Raw genomic sequence first — 15,994 nt, 5'->3', positions numbered from 1 at the left:
ACTGTAGGGATGCAAATAATACAGCAGGATAACCGGAATGCAGCCAGTATTCCTCACTTCAACAGTTAAAACCTTGAGAAGCAGCATATCAGTTTTTGCAATGTCTGCTTGACTTCCATCCATAAATGACAGCCTGCTGGCAGAAAGACCAGGAGGAATGATTAAAGCCATGCAACACTCCTTCTGTAACAGAAGGAGACCATCTTACAGATTGCGAATATAATTGACTGCTTTAATTAATTTCACCTTCCTGACTTTAAAATCTGAAAAACGAAGTTACTATTTTTATAGAAACGTACGTGTAATTAGTAGTTAAAAACAAATAGGATATGGAAATACAAGCTAAAACATTTGATGACAAATGCAAATTTCAGCCTAAATATTTTACTCTGCTTGGCAGTAAATCGTTGCTGGTAAAAAGATGCACAACAAGTCTTCCGGCATAAATCAAACTTCAGCTGTACAATGGAGAATTTGCACGCTGTTGCGTTGGGTATTCCTGCACCACAATAGCAGGAAAGAGCGGCTGCAGCCAGCGTGTCATCTTGGCACTGCGCTCGTGGGAGCTGCTGCTGCTGCATTAAGATGTAACCCGTTCAGGTGCCTCTGATCGCGCCTGAAGACAGCAAACTGCAATACCACTGTGCCTGCCTGCGTCCTTCCCCGCTGAAATGGTCCGCCCTGGCTTCCATTTCAGATGGGATTAAATTTGCACTTTGAATGCAGAGGTGCATCGAGTAGCACAGTGATTATGTATGCATCAAATCAGCTGCCTCAGTGGCAATATCCCGCAATCTAGCCACCACCAGATTTCTTTGTGGATTTGAAAATAGGATGAAACGATGCGTTTTGGCAGATTTAACCGTGTATTTTCAAGAATGCTTGGATTTAATAGATTTCTGGGCCCGTGGTTTGCCACTTTCAGTTAAACTATAAAAAGTGTTGAAGTGGCAAGGGAAATTATCATGATGGTACTCAGAGATTACGTTCACAGGGTTGCTTTTAATCATGTGGTATCCAAAGTTTCTTTTCCAGGGGTGTAATTCCTGTTGTTATAATACGCTGGACAAGTCTTGTGTGGCACTGCTATCCATTCGAGAAGTGGCACGCATTTTACTTTCTCCCTCCCCCCCAACCTCAAACCATATCCATGCGTATGAAAGCGTATCGTCACGTTTTCAAGAATCTTAGCTTTCGAGTTAGTATTGTCAAATACTGGTTTTTGCTCTTTAAAGGGTTTCGGTGCTTAAAATCCACTTAATCCAATAATGAACTCAAACATAATGATGCTTGTAGTATGAGGTTTAATTATACAGTTTGTAACTGTAATTCCTTTTCTTCTACGCTTAGAGTACTGTAGCAGCAGTCAGTGTATTCATTCAAGGATGCTCGTCTGAGTACTCTGCTTGCAGTTGTAGTGCTGGGAAATGACTGAGGCATGTACATCATTGAGGATTTTGATGTAGAAGGCACATAAACGTATGAATTGATTGGACCGAACAGATAAATAGTAAGACTGCTGATTCTGATAACTTGCCTTCAGCTGATTTTTTTCTTTTTTGCACTGAAGATTTCCCACCTTATTTGCAACCAAATGTTGCATAGGAGAGCAGGAAGAGTAGTGATCCCACTGAAAGTGGATTTAGCTTTTATTCTCTCTTACAGACTTAATGTTACTGGTTTGAGGGTGTACAAGTGAGGGGGACCATCTGCTTTACATCTCAAATAACTGTCATCATCCTACAGCTGTCAGAAGACTTGATTTTGGGGGCTTGCAGTTGTAGTGCTGGGAAATGACTGAGGCATGTACATCATTGAGGATTTTGATGTAGAAGGCACATAAACGTATGAATTGATTGGACCGAACAGATAAATAGTAAGACTGCTGATTCTGATAACTTACCTTCAGCTGATTTTTTTTTCTTTTTTGCACTGAAGATTTCCCACCTTATTTGCAACCAAATGTTGCATAGGAGAGCAGGAAGAGTAGTGATCCCACTGAAAGTGGATTTAGCTTTTATTCTCTCTTACAGACTTAATGTTACTGGTTTGAGGGTGTACAAGTGAGGGGGACCATCTGCTTTACATCTCAAATAACTGTCATCATCCTACAGCTGTCAGAAGACTTGTGATTTTGGGGGTAAAAAAAAAAAAATTACGTTTCTCCATAGTTAACACTTCGCCTGCAAATCTTGTCTTTCAGATGGGAAGAGGAACTGACAAGAAGAATGAGTCTGGAATCTATGGTAGAAACCTTGCGAGAGGTAAGTTTTTGAACAGTGCGTATTGAAAGGTGTAGGTTTTCTCTGCACCTGTTACTATGCTAGCCATATTTGAATTATTTCATTATTTGAATTTGTTTCATTAAAAAACTGTCTTGTAGCTAGAGCAGCTGACTGCGTTGCTGTATGCTAGAGCATAGTGTTAATGTTTGGAAGCTGAAGCAGGAAGGTGCTGAAGTTTCTGACAAAGCGAAACGTGGGGGTGGTGACATGCCTTATCAGCCCTGCTCAGGTTAAGTGAGGAAGCATATGTTGGCCTATTACCTCTTAATTCTTTGTGCGCTTTCTCTTGCAGGAGGCGCAGGAAGCGGAAGCTCTCCAAGAGGAGTTAAATGAAAAGATTGAGAGACTGAAAGCAGAACTTGTGGTCTTTAAGGGTCTGATGAGTGATGTAAGTACACTGGAGAGCAGAGTGGCCAACTCCCACTGCCTTTGTGAAATGTGTGTGTCATGCAAACGGCTTCATTCATAAAAAGGTTATGGTCTTAGCGAGTGCTGCTTTGTAGTTAGCATTATGGCTGCCTTTACGATCTAATGCATCAGACAGATCACCCTTCCCCCTGCTTCCTGTCTGGTCTGTGTAGAGATGCATTAACTTGCTGCTTAGCCCATAACCTGGACTCTTCCCTCCCTTCCCCGTTCTCCACAGCTGGCAGTGCCAGCGTTCAGACCTGCAGCTGTGGAAAAAAAAAATGTTGGAGAACTCGCAGGTTAGGGTAAAGGGTTCATCACCGTGCAGCACCATGTACTGCTAACAAGGGGGGCTTTGCTCTGAGTCACGCAAGAAAGTAATGTTCAAAAAGGAACATGCTGTATGTGTTTCCCAACTCCCTTTATGAAAGCTCTGAAGAGATTAACGCAGTGTCACGGGTTCAGGTGTCTGGCTTTGTTTCCAGTGCTGCTTCAACCTAAATTTAAAAAAAAGAACCAAACAAGCAACTTGTTTTCTCAGGAATTTCCTCATGTCTCGTTTGATACTGACTATCCTGACCGGATAATTTTCTTACATTTAGGCATACCGAGAGCATGTACTCATGCAGATATCTAAAAAGATAAGCCAGGCGAACATTAAGTAAGGTGCCTTTCTCTATAAGACCGAAGTAGTGCTGATGCCAATTGTCTAATGAATATGTCCTATTATGCTTATTTATTCTGCAATTTTGTGTAGAACTGCTTCCTTCTGTCTTTATATAAGCTTGCAGAACCCACTCCCTGGTGTCAAGTACATTCTCTCAGGGCCACTAGATCTGTTCACGTGAAATTCGGCAATTAGCTGTCTCTTCTTTTGGTGTTTAATCGAGAATAGGCATGCTTGGTTAGAGGCAGTGTGAAAGGGAGAAACCTGTTAGGGCTGCGTCACTGTGAGGACTTCTTCGCTGAGGAAGAAAAGCTGCTCAGTGTGTATAAAAAAGGCATCGGCGAATGCAAACATCCTCCTCGACTTGAGAGGAAGCGTGCTTTGGGCTTTGCAAACTCTGTAAGGTAGAAGAGAGCCGAAGGAAAGCAGTGAGAATGCTTGTTTTGGATCCCACTGTGTAAATATTTAGAGCAGAGAAATGCAAAATGTTGGCATGTGACTCTTGCCTTCCTGCAAGAGAATCACTGGTACCCATGCAGTTGATAAGACTGTGTTCAGAGTGTGTCAGTGTTCAGAGGTTTCTTCTTCTCAGTGTGTTTGGAAAACAAAAACATCTAACTTGTCCAAAGGTGGTTGACAGGGGCTGGAGAAGAACTCTCTCTAATAATTTAAAAAAAAAAAAAAAAAAAAGGAAAAAAAAAAACCCAAAGCTTTCTCCTTGGAAAGGGCATTTGGTATTTAAGAAAAAGCTCTGCAAAGGGTTTTTCGGCTTTTCTGGTCAAAGTGGAAGCGTTGCCTAGCTGTTGAAGTGGTACTTTCCAACAGAGTAAGTCTCGTCTAGGCTGGAAAATATGCTTTTTGTGGAACAATGTTTCTTCATAAGGAGCCAGCTGTACTGTCTGAGTGGGAGTATCTCTTAAGTTATGTTTATAATTACTGCCCAGAGTGAAGCAAGACAAAATATTTTTTCATGTAGAATTTTTGCTAGGCTGGAAGCCAGGTCAGTGCCAATGAGGAGTATTTTCTGTGTTACAAGCTTTCATGGATCTCTTTAGATCCAGTCTCAATTTTATGTTTTCATGGCATGTATGAAGTTGCTGAGTAGCCTGGATTCTGTTTTAAAAGCAACTTCTCCTTGCAGGCACAGTTTTTCTGTCTGAAAGCGGGGAAAGTGTTGCGTATTCACCAGGTTTTAGATTTCATTCTATTCTGCACATGCTCAACAGGGTTTTTCTCCTCCATTTTTAAAGCTTTATTGTCCCATAAAAGTTTACTGTTGCCACATCTAGCAGTTGTTTTGGGGTGGGTATAGGTTTTTCGATGGCAAATCACTCTGAGTTGAAATTTTATTAGAATCGGATATGAATGTTAATTGTTAGCTGTCTAGTCTATTTAGATTGTGCGTGTACTGCCTTTCCCGGAGAACAAGATGTAATATTGCTTAAGAATGGTATGCCCTGGGGTTAGAGAGATACTGTGGGGTATCTCTTCTTTCCTGAACTGTATAATAATAGAAGATAATCACTACTGTCCTTCCTGCAGCCCATGACAGACCTGGACACAAAGATTCAAGAAAAGGCCATGAAGGTGGACATGGACATCTGTCGGCGAATCGATATCACAGCCAAGCTGTGTGATGTAGCGCAGCAGCGCAACTCTGAAGACGTTTCCAAGATATTCCAGGTGATTAGGCCATGAATTTTCCATAGGGTAGGACAAGAAGCGAGGGGACAAGAGGGAGCAGTGTTGAGGAGTGTGGTCCAGGTCGTTTGCCTTCTCTTGAAATTTCTCTATGTAGACGTATTTTCTTCTTTCTTGGTCTTGAAGTGTAGCTCTCTTCTGCAGAAGCTGCTGTAGTACTAAGAGCACAAAATTTAGAGAGTTTAAAAAAAGAAGTCTCAGGATGACCTTTAAGACATGCTGTTAGTCTGATGCTAGTCTACAATGAATGCAGGGGAAAAAAGCATTACAGGGTCTAGGTTTGTATAAATGGCTTCCTCACATTTGTTCCCTTCACAAGTGAGAGGTTTTAAGCTTGTAGAACTGTCATCTGAATGTTCTTATTTCTGGCCCAAGCTCCGTGGCCAGAAATAACGCTTCTGTGGTGGTGAGCTATGACTGCTTTGTGAGACTAGAAACTCCAGTTGCTTTCCTTGAGCTATTGTGGCTCCTTGGTGCTAGTAGGAAAGTCATTTAACTTGCTCCAAAAGCAAGCAGTTACAGCTCTGCGTGGAGCAAACCTGTAACTCCCAATGCAGTTGGTCTGTCATAACTGCAATTTCAATTGTGATTGACCCAGCTTCCTTCTACTTTGATCTAAATGTGTCTTGTTCAGTCTTTCAATAAGTCTGATGCTTTTCTCTGTATAGTGATGCCATATAGTGTGCTGAATGCTGTACAAAAACACTGTAAATAATCCTTGTGGTCTCTACTGGTTGTGCTTTCTGGCTATAGTGAAGTTGCCTAAATGTTTGATGGTTTTTTCCTTTTGTATCCCAAAAGATTCAAATCTCCTTATTGAAGACAATTATTCTTCTAGCATGTTGAGCCATTGCATTGTGCTAGTGGTTCCTTCTTGTCATTGAGTAGAATTGTTACGTCTTTCTGCTCAAAGGTAACTGCAAAGCGCACTTTTGGTCAAGCATGCAGCGGTTAAAATGATCAGCACGGAGAACAATACCAATAAGGGATGGCTTGTATGCCAAGTAGAGGAAAAACTACAGTAGGCTGGGAGTGGACTGTGTGTTTGTGACTCTGTGGCACCATCTGTGAATATCTTTTATGTTCACAGTCCTCAGATGAAGTGATCCTCTGTGCCCTTTGCAGGGGTATCCCTTGAGTTCTCTGCACGTCTATGAACTTCATTTCTTTGAGGTCGTCCAGGCACTTTCATGGTTCAGTTAACCCTTCTTCTGTCAACCTGAAGACTAGCAGCCTGCCTCTGCTGATGGGCTGGGAATGACCCTGAAATAAAGGCTATCTAGAAAGGCTTCCCGTCTGCTCTTTCATGGTGGTTCAATGCTGGGAGCAACAGCCTGTGGTGGTGGCAGGAGAGGGAGAGTTCTGTCATTGCTCTCAAGCCTGCTGCCTGGGCACTCCTGCCAGCTTATGCTTTTACCCTGTATCATTCTAACCTCTGCATGTTCTCTGGTAGATCATAGACTGGTGTCAGTGAACAGATGAACATCTGTAGAGCGCTGGCAGCCTGCAGCTTGCTTTGCTCTTCGCCGTTCTGAACTGCTTCCTTGTGCTCTGTGTTCACCACTCATTAACAGATGCAATTCCTGTCTTGAATACCAGCAATCCCCAAATTGCCTGGGAACTGATGAAGTTATATTTGCTCAAACCTAATGCCTCTCCTTCTTTATTTCCGCCCCTCATGGCGCAGCACCTCAGTTGAACCTTCTAGTTACTGCTCTTCTCTCCAATTAAGGTGGCTTCCAAGAAGAAAGAACGCAAGCTCACGTCTGATGATGACCTCTCTGAACAGGATGGAGACAATGGCAGGTTCTCGGACGATGAGGTCAGCTGTTCTTTGAACATCACGGATGAAATGAAGCGTATGTTTAATCAGCTGTGAGTATTGTGGGCAACGTGGGGAAAACTTACTCTGAAATGCAGGCTTAGTCCCAGAACACCTGAGCTGCCGGCATGGTGCGGTTTTCTGGAAATTCAAATAAAATTAACTGATTTTTTTTGTTCGTCCCATAAGTAGGGGGAACTATAGAGAATATAAAAAATACAAACATCTAGTTTTACTACTATATGCTGTTATAACAGTAGCAAAAGAAGAAACATGCAACAAAAACCAAAAGTACGAAACTTGAGTCTATCCTGTATGTTTGGCTGAATATTGGATTTCTAGAGTTTTGGAAAGAACCTTGCTGCTGCTTGGGCTGGATAGAATTTGGCGATGTCGCTGAAAGCTCAGTTCGAAATCGATACAAACTTCTCTAGTATTTTGCATGATTTTTCAGTTGAGCTATAGGCAAATGGTAGTGGTGGGTGGATCTGGCTGGAAGATCAGTTCTAGCAGTGGACAACAGTTTTTATAGATTCCAAGAATGTTGGTGTTGTAAGACTTGCTGCAAAGTCTGGCCTCCCAAACTAGAAGAATTGCAATTTATTTTGCCTAAAGCTTTACCCCAAATTGAAGTGTTAGGAAGCTTGTAGCAGCCGAGAAGAGACTCTGCACCTTGGTGCTACACAAAGCAGTTCAGGAAGCCGGTTGGCCATGTGCCCTGCTGTTCTCTTCTCCTGTTCTAGAAATGATGGAGGTGGCCACAGCCTGGTGAGACTCTTGAGGGTCTCTGCCGTTTTCTTTTGGCAGAGAAAAGCCTCAGCAAGCACCGTAGGTCTGACTTTCCTAGCGTTTGAATACGGGTGTCTTCTGCCAGCTTCTGCAGTGACTGCAGAGGGAAGAATTCCCATTGCTTTCCCACACAATGTAGGACAGTATTTAATACATAGGAGTACACAAGAAATTGTCTAAGAAGCACTAGCTCCTCTTCTGTTGTCAGCTGTTGCCCAAAGTTCTGTTTTCAGGGGGTGTGCCTCTTCCTTTCCACCTGAATTTCACGTATAGGAGAGCATGTTTTTTGCAAAAGTTGTAGGTGACTTCTCTTGTTAGGACTCCTGTTTTAGATGTCTTTAGTCCCTTATTAACATTCAGTGTAACAAATACAGATTTTTGACTTCTCCACTGCTAGAATTCAGTGTGACGGCAGATAGTGTGTGGATTTTTTAGAAAAGCAAGAGGCAAAAATTTAGCTACTACGTTGGTAATGCATTTAGTTTTCAGTTTTGTTCTTAAACCTGTCCTGTGATACCCAGTTTTTATTGGTGCTGCTAATGAAATTCTTATCTCCTGGTCCTATTACATACGGCACAAAGTGCTGTAGGAATCTTGTTGATGCATTCAAATTGGGTTGATCTAGAACAGCGTTCAGGGCTTATCGCAGATGGTACATTTCTAAGGATGTCTGGGTTTGGGGGCTTTGTGAAGTAGAAAATAATAGCTTACAAATAGCTGAAGAGCTTGTCTCATTAACAGAAACAAAGCAACTTGCATTTTATCGGTAATGAACTTCAAGTGTCTAGCAGTAAAATGTCAAAATGCTTTGAACAGTGTGTATGTCTGAAGTAAGCAACAGTCAGGACTGGGAGCCTTTGTGCTCTCTGGTGAGGATAGCTCTTGCAAAAAGAAACTGGTTTGAAGAAGTTGAACTGCAAAAGGCACAATCACGTATGTCCAAGTTTATTGGGGCTTTTTAAAATAATTTTTTAAAGTCATGCTGAGTATACACAAATAGCCTGTCTCTTTTGCCAAGCTCTTCAGCCTCCTGAAGACAGTATTGGACTCAGCTTCCGGACTGAGATGTTATCTGCTTTAAAGGGAAGTGAGCTAAAGTAACAAAAATGCATCAGTCTGAAATTAGCAGACTGCTTCTGGGAGCAATTTCAGATTTTTGTCAGGCCTCCTTAACGAGGACAAGAAGCAGCTACTAGTGTTTCGCTCTGCTGCTGTTCAAACCAAAAGGGACTCAAGTGCTTTCTGAAACTTTCCTTTATTGCACAACTGACTGTACTAAAGGGGCTTGACCAAACAACAGTGTTAAAGGCCACTCTTGCCACTGTTTGTTCTCAGTCTTAAGTGGTGGTAGTAGTATCTTTGTTGTTCAAGTCAACAATAAGTATTTATGCTCACCTGCACATCGTTTGGGGGTTCAGTTTTTTCATAGTTGTTACTTTTGAAAATAATGTTTTTAAGTGCTGCAGGAAAAATGTTGGCTGAACTTCAGCGTGAAAATCAGCAGGGAGTCTTCTAGTGGCTGTTTCTTGTAAAATTCCTCAAACTGTGTTTGGGCTTATTTTCCCACGTATAAAAAGAATAGTTTAAAACATTTTTGTGGTTTTGCAAACAGGAAACTAATGTGCAGCACCATCTGGAGGACAGAGCTAGGACTGTGTACTTGAACCAGGAATGCTAACACAGATCTTTTGTTCTGCTTTGGGGTGGTAAAGAGCCCAGGAGCGAGGGACTTGGACAGTGGTAAAGCCTGTTTGTAAAAACTGTGAGGATTTTCAGCTGCTGCATTGTTGTCTTCATTCGGTTCTCCTAGCCCCTTTTTTCTAGAAGATTAGTTGAAGAACTGAGGGAGTGGAGCTGGAGTAGTTTTCACTAATGCTTTTTCTGTTATCTTAACAGTCGTGAGACATTCGATTTTGATGACGATTGTGATAGTTTAACATGGGAGGAGAATGAGGAAACGTTGCTTCTTTGGGAAGACTTCACAAACTGCAATCCTTCAATTGACCTCCAAGGAGAGGTGAGTTTATTTTATTACTTTCTCAACTATTCTCTGCAGAAACTGTATCCCTCAGCTGCTCTTTTAGCCGTTTAAGCCTTTGGATATTTGACTGGTGATCTAGTTTGCCACACAAACTTGCTTTGATTTTAAAATCCCCAGTGCTTTCTCTCTATGGTTGGTTTTCAGTCTGTGCAATCAGTTTATTTGCCAAACTTCATTTCTTCTGCTCCTTCAAACTGAGTATTAAAAAGTATCAAGCGAGCGTCAAAAGATCCAATGCGTCTAGCTGTTGTAGGAGCATCGCACAGTCTGCCACCCTAAGCAGTTGTTTATCTAAAGCCCTATATCTTCCACACAGCATCTCACTTTCTCTGTAGATTGTCATTCACACTTTAATTGTCAAAATAGTACACGTAGTGTGGGGGATGATACTGCACAGTTACTCTAGTGGGGAGAAAAATAAACTCGGTATGGTCCGTGGAAGATGTTAAAGTACATCCAGCCCATCACAAACAAAGAAGCTGTGGTTGCAGGACTGTGTAAGGCCCCAGGGATCTTCTGAACCCGTCAATCTTGTGCTTCCATCTTCGCAGTCAATAGGAATCTCCTGGCATTGGTGGATAATAAACAGCTTGCTTTTAATCCTTAAGATCCGACACCAAGTAAGGTAATGGCTGCATCCTGCCTCATTCAGTGACTCTTGAGCCTTTTTAAACAGGCCTAAAGAGAGATTGAAATGGCAAGGTCTGGCTTTGTGTGGGTAGTCTTAAATGTGACGCTATTATTTCACTACTGAGCAGCATGACAGCAGTAGGTAAGAAATAATCCTGCCGCCTTCCATCATCGCTGTAGTGTAAAGATGCTGAGGCAGCAGTCTCCTGAATATTGTCTTGTGTTGACTGCCAGGGGTGTGTTAATTTACATCTTCCCATTTGTGTATCATCTGGCATACTCTGAAACTGCGGAGATTACTCAGAAGTGCTAGGGCTGCAGAAAGCAGCATACTTAGCTACATGTCGTCTTTTGAGCAGGGAGAGTGGCAGAGTGATAATGTGTAGCCATGTGCTGGAATTAGTGACAGATTCATTTGCATATACCCATGTGTGCATGTATAAGCACAGCTATCAGAGGAATATTGCCGAACTCAGACCTTCCGTGCGAAAACTCTAAAGGTTTTAAGAAGCTTAAATCCTTCTAAATGAAAATTATACAAGGAAAGGGTAGATTTGTCTTGTAGATGGAGATTCAGAATAAAGACTGCTCCGTCTGTGCCTGGTCTTTAACATAGTGCTTTACATGCCTGAATCTTCCTTCCACTGGCTTTATTCCTTTCAAGTTCTTACGCGGTGCCCTAGCCACCTTCTTTTTATGACCTTCCTCCTTAAAGCGCTTCTGCATATAAAAGGATAAACGGAATGATTCTTGTAACTATAGGCTGGTTAGCCTGATGTTGGTACCAGGTATGATCCTGATAAAGGTGCCACAGATGTGGCCAAAGGATGGACACATAATTAATGCTCATCAGTGCAGTTGCATTAAATTGATGATGATTTTTTCTCTGGAAAAGGGAGGTGGGTAATAACGTGAAAGCGAGAACAATGACATTGTTTTAGTCTCTTTGACGGCATGAAATAGTGCTATATGCTTTGTAGCCCAGACTGTACTGTCAATCCAAAGCAATGATGATACGGGGAGCTGTTGTCTGGCAGGATGTTTCCTTTGGGACAGCATGTGTTCTTACGTGTGATATTTTCATCGGTCGTGTGCTGGAGTCAGCTTGCTTTATCTAGCAGTTAAGTGAAGAATTTCAATAGGAAACAATGCGTGCAGAGCATATATGGGAGGTAATGGAGACTGAAGGGGCTTGAGAGTAATAATATGTAATTGGAAAATGAGAATTCCGGTGCAAAGCTGTAAATAGTGGTGTGGTCAATGCAAGAAAAAATTGTTTCGTGGCTGGAGAGCAATTTCAATCTTTTCTAAGCGTGATCAGTCTGTGAAAGGTTCAGGAAAATCCATGGTTTTGGTTCTTTGGCGTGCATCAGGTACCTGTGTTTAATTGCTGGAGCCTTGGTCTGTAGGTTCCTTGATCAGAGACTTCATCTTTGTGTGTACAAAGCCCTGGTCGTGGTACAAAAATGCGTTTCCTGGTATGCCAGTTTTAAGAAGCAGACTATTCCTTGCCTGTGTAAAAATGTATTAAAAAAATCTTTGCATGGAAGAGCATAACAGCCTGCGTTTCTGAGTGAGGTTGAGTAAGAAAATCTTCAGTCTGCTGCTGAGTTCCTTGTTAGTTTCTTGCTAATTCTTTGTGTTCTCCCTTCCCCTGCAGGAAGAAAACCTGGGAAACTTGATCCATGAAACAGAGTCTTTCTTTAAAACGAGAGACAAGGAATACCAAGAAACAATAGGGCAGATAGAGGTAAGGAAGTTATTGTTCATGACAATATGAATTGTTTCTAACGAACGAAAACATGTGCGGTGTTCTGGTCCAGTATACCCACGGAGGAAAGGTGCAATGTCTACATATCTAAGAATGCAAAGGTGTTTTCCTTTGACATACCCTTGTGATTTTTTTCTAAATACCATTCTCTATACAGCCCTATTATTGCGTAAGCATAAATCTGTAGCTGGTGGAGAGAGAACCTTCAGAACAAAGAGAATAAATGTATTATATTATTCATTTTTTTCCCCATTTGTCTTGCATATCCACCACCACACTGGGAAATGCTTTACAAGATGTGGCCTCAGAGGTTGCCAGGCACAACAGCTGTAGCTTCTCAAAGTCTTTGCCCTGCCTAGAATATGCTTTCATTAATTACTGCATGTGGACAAACAAGATGCCAAGCAGCAGAATAAACTTGAGGGCTGTTTAAAAACAGTGTTGAGCTCTGATTAAAATACACTTCAGAAGCTGATGAATACATTGGCAGTCTACAACACAGAGGTTAAGCATATATTGTGCGGATGTTTTGGATTGGCTCTGGGCAGCTTTAGCATCCCCACCAGTATGTAAACTTGAGTGAAGCTGGGAGAAGCTGCTAGCAACTCACCTTGGGCTGATTATTTTCTCTTATTTCTTAAAGCTGGAATTGGCCACGGCCAAGAGTGACATGAATCGCCACCTTCATGAATATATGGAAATGTGTAGTATGAAAAGGGGCCTGGATGTACAAATGGAAACCTGTCGTAGGCTTATCAAAGGCTCAGCTGACAGGTAATAAGATATTACCATTCTGCCTGGGGTGCTTCAAGAATTTATTTTGCTCTTGTTTCCTGCCAAGTTGTCTAAAGGCAATAGTATCATTTTGTCCTAAAGCTTTGTCCTCTGTAGATAATCTTGTTTTGTTCAGGGTCAAATATCAGTCTTAAAAGGAACCTTGTAACAGTGTATAGGTTCCTACACACAGTAACACTTTTAAGGTTTCAACACCTATTAGTGAAAACAGGGGTGTCACCATAGGACTGTATAAATGGACTTACCTCCTTTTCTAGCTTGGATGGACGCTTAGTCTTAGTGTCATAGACCTGGAACTCTGTAAAACAAACAAACCAACCCCCAAATTATATCTTGACTGTGGACTTGTATGAAGAACTTGAGTTTCAATCTTCTCACGTGTTAAGATCTCTCTACCGTGAGGGATTTTTCTTATCTCTTGCTTGCCCCCAGTACACATCCTGGCTTAAAAGAAGATGATGATAAACTTTTCTTGAGTTTTCAAGACTGTACGTATTATGGATGATGAGAGTCTCTGTAGGATGTTCATTGGACTTAGTTTCCATTTCCCCATCCGTAAACCTAAGGCAGCCTTTTTATAGGAGATGGCAGGGGTGGGCTGGCAGCACACGAGATGCTTAAGTTTACTACTGATATTTACTGTAAACCCAAAGTTTAATGTTAATGAAGGACTTTTTCACTTCCCAAAACAATTTAAAGTGACCATTTTCTTTAAAGGTTCGGGGTTTTTTTTCTGTCACTGATACTTAATTTTCTGTCTAAACCTTTCTCTGAATTTTTCTACAGAAATTCTCCATCTCCCAGCTCTGTAGCCAGCAGCGACTCAGGAAACACAGATGAAATTCAGGATGAGTTGGACAGAGAGACGGATGTGGAGCCCATGGTCAGCTGATACGTAGTTGGAGCATTCCAGTGAAAGGGAAGATACAAGAAAAGATTAAAAAACAGTACACTGATGGGGGGGGGGAAAAAGGACTTGTAAGCCCTTGCACAGGGTTTCTAAGGACTCATTCCTACACCCATCCCCACCCAAGGATTGGTGCTGTAAATTTCTATTGTTATACAAATCATAAATGCAGAGTCCTCTGAGAAAACATGGTGTTTTAATTGTGCCTTTGCCCCAAGCTGAGCCACTTTGAGCTCCAGTGGAATATTAATAGCAGGTGTTTTTATAAAAAATATTATTTAAAAAAAAATATCTTATAGCAGCAGAGAATGGTGCTGCAAAGGCTCTGGGTATTTCAATAAGCTTCTGGTTTTATTGAACTGCTGCACTGATTGGCAAAAGGAACACTAGCAAAATGAGAAGCGAACTCAAGTCAATTACGGTACAATTACCAATGTCTGGCACAAAAAAGAATGCCTCCAAATTGAACTGTAAACATTTAAAAATAATAGCGGGTTTAGAAGACAGCTTTTAGGATTAAGCAGTTATACAATATTAAAAGGAATTTCTTCATTCAATCTTTTGGGGTGAAGGAGCCTTTGAGATTTGTACAAGCTTTCTGCTAGACTCCAGAATCTGAAGAAGCAGGTCTCAGCTCGGTGGCAAAGCAGGTGGACAAAGGAGGGTTCAGTGGGGTGGGACTATCACTGATAAACTACTATGCAAAAAAAAAAAAGCTCGCCTTATTTATATGGAATGTTTGGTCCCTGCTGGGCTACAGTTATCTCTTGGGGAAAGGAAAGCTAAAAACACATTTGCACATGTTAGTTATCTGTAGAGCTTCTTTTGAGGAGGAATGTCATATTACAATGCCTTTGTTTCCAGTGATTGGATTAAGAGGGGAATCAGCCCTTCAGTTCCCATGTTGTTTTGTGTTTTCTTTTTTCAGGATTTTTTTTTTTAAACCATAGTGTTTGCAGATTTTACTTCGCTGACAGGGAGATAACTCCATTTTATGCTGCTTTCATGATGTCTTTAGGGTGGCATAGTTGAAGCATCAGGATAAACTGACATGTGGTGGTATAGATGAAGGCTTGAGACATGACACTGGGAGAGTTCCAGACCACTGTTCTTCAGAAAAGCTGAACGTCTGAAAATACCGTAATCCTTTTTGGGGCGTAGTAAAATGAATCCCAAACTATTGCTGCCCTAGAATTAGGGAAGAACAGCCATGTGCTTTCTCTGTGAGAAAGTGAGAAGACCTAGGCTTTGTCAATCTTTCTGTATTTTTACACAGGAGAAAGCAGCATCAAAAGTCAGATCACTTGGTGGTATTTGAGGAAACTCTGGCATCATCAAGCTGTTCATGGTTATTAATAGGAATTGTAGCACCTCAGCCAGGTAAAAACAGGGTATAAACCTCAGCCAATAATTTTTTGTTTGTTTTTAGACCAAGATTGAAGGTGTAGTTAATACTGCCTAAAGGTAGCTGTGTAGTTAACTAGCAGTTGCAAGACTTGGAGTAAATACCAAATGTATTTTTTTTTTCCTGCCAGGAAGCTTAGAAACTGCTATGTAGGAGCAGTGCTAGGACTGGACAGGGAAATACCTGATTTAAGCACCCTCTCAGTGTTAGGTAAAGGTAAGCTGGCCAATCTTTTTAGCTTCCTAAGTATTGTTTCCAAGCCTCTCTTGTATTGATCTGAAATCAGCGGGGTTGCATTGTAAGCATACAGCCAGTATAGATCAGTGTTGCTTTCTTCCAAAAAGAGCACAAGTGTCTCAGCAAATGGCGCATTCCTGGGCAGAAATGCCTCTCCGTCTTGCGCAGCTCTGCAGAGGGGCAGGACCTCAGAGGGTTTCTGCTCGCACTGTAACTGTGGGTCCAGTAATGTCTTCTCAATTTGACTTTCCTGTGTCGCTGCCTGGAGTTTCAGCGCTGTTCAGATCCGTCTCCTGCTTGGACATGATGGTGCTTTTAGGCCACATCAATCAAATGGGGCTCCCTGTGTTTTTCAGAGTTAGGGGGGAGTACTGGGATGATCCATCTGGATCCACAATGTGGAGGCCACGATCCACAATCAGTGGCTTCTCTCCAAGAGAATAGATCCAAGGATATTCTTGTGGTTTCCTTACCGATTGAAATAGTCAGTGCAGTTATTCATAGAGTAGCTAGGAACTTCTTGGTTCTTGTGGTGT

General features: G+C 41.7%; 1 protein-coding gene across 1 annotated transcript in view; it reads left to right on the top strand.

Moving 5' to 3' along the window:
• The window catches only part of IFFO2 (intermediate filament family orphan 2), a 48,360-nt gene extending 34,460 nt beyond the window's left edge, over window positions 1-13,900 (top strand). Inside the window, exons 3-10 of the mRNA XM_009289578.2 lie at window positions 2,204-2,264; window positions 2,578-2,673; window positions 4,903-5,043; window positions 6,794-6,936; window positions 9,569-9,689; window positions 12,004-12,093; window positions 12,758-12,888; window positions 13,696-13,900. Of these exons, the coding sequence (XP_009287853.2) occupies window positions 2,204-2,264; window positions 2,578-2,673; window positions 4,903-5,043; window positions 6,794-6,936; window positions 9,569-9,689; window positions 12,004-12,093; window positions 12,758-12,888; window positions 13,696-13,801 (889 nt within the window). The 3' untranslated portion in view covers window positions 13,802-13,900. The remainder of the gene's footprint in view (window positions 1-2,203; window positions 2,265-2,577; window positions 2,674-4,902; window positions 5,044-6,793; window positions 6,937-9,568; window positions 9,690-12,003; window positions 12,094-12,757; window positions 12,889-13,695) is intronic.
• The last annotated feature ends 2,094 nt before the right edge of the window (window positions 13,901-15,994 follow it).

The sequence above is a fragment of the Aptenodytes forsteri genome, unplaced genomic scaffold (genome assembly GCF_000699145.1).
Source record: "Aptenodytes forsteri isolate BGI_AS27 unplaced genomic scaffold, ASM69914v1 Scaffold61, whole genome shotgun sequence".
Classification (NCBI taxonomy): Eukaryota; Metazoa; Chordata; class Aves; order Sphenisciformes; family Spheniscidae; genus Aptenodytes; species Aptenodytes forsteri.
This window is presented reverse-complemented; position numbering and strand designations above follow the sequence as displayed.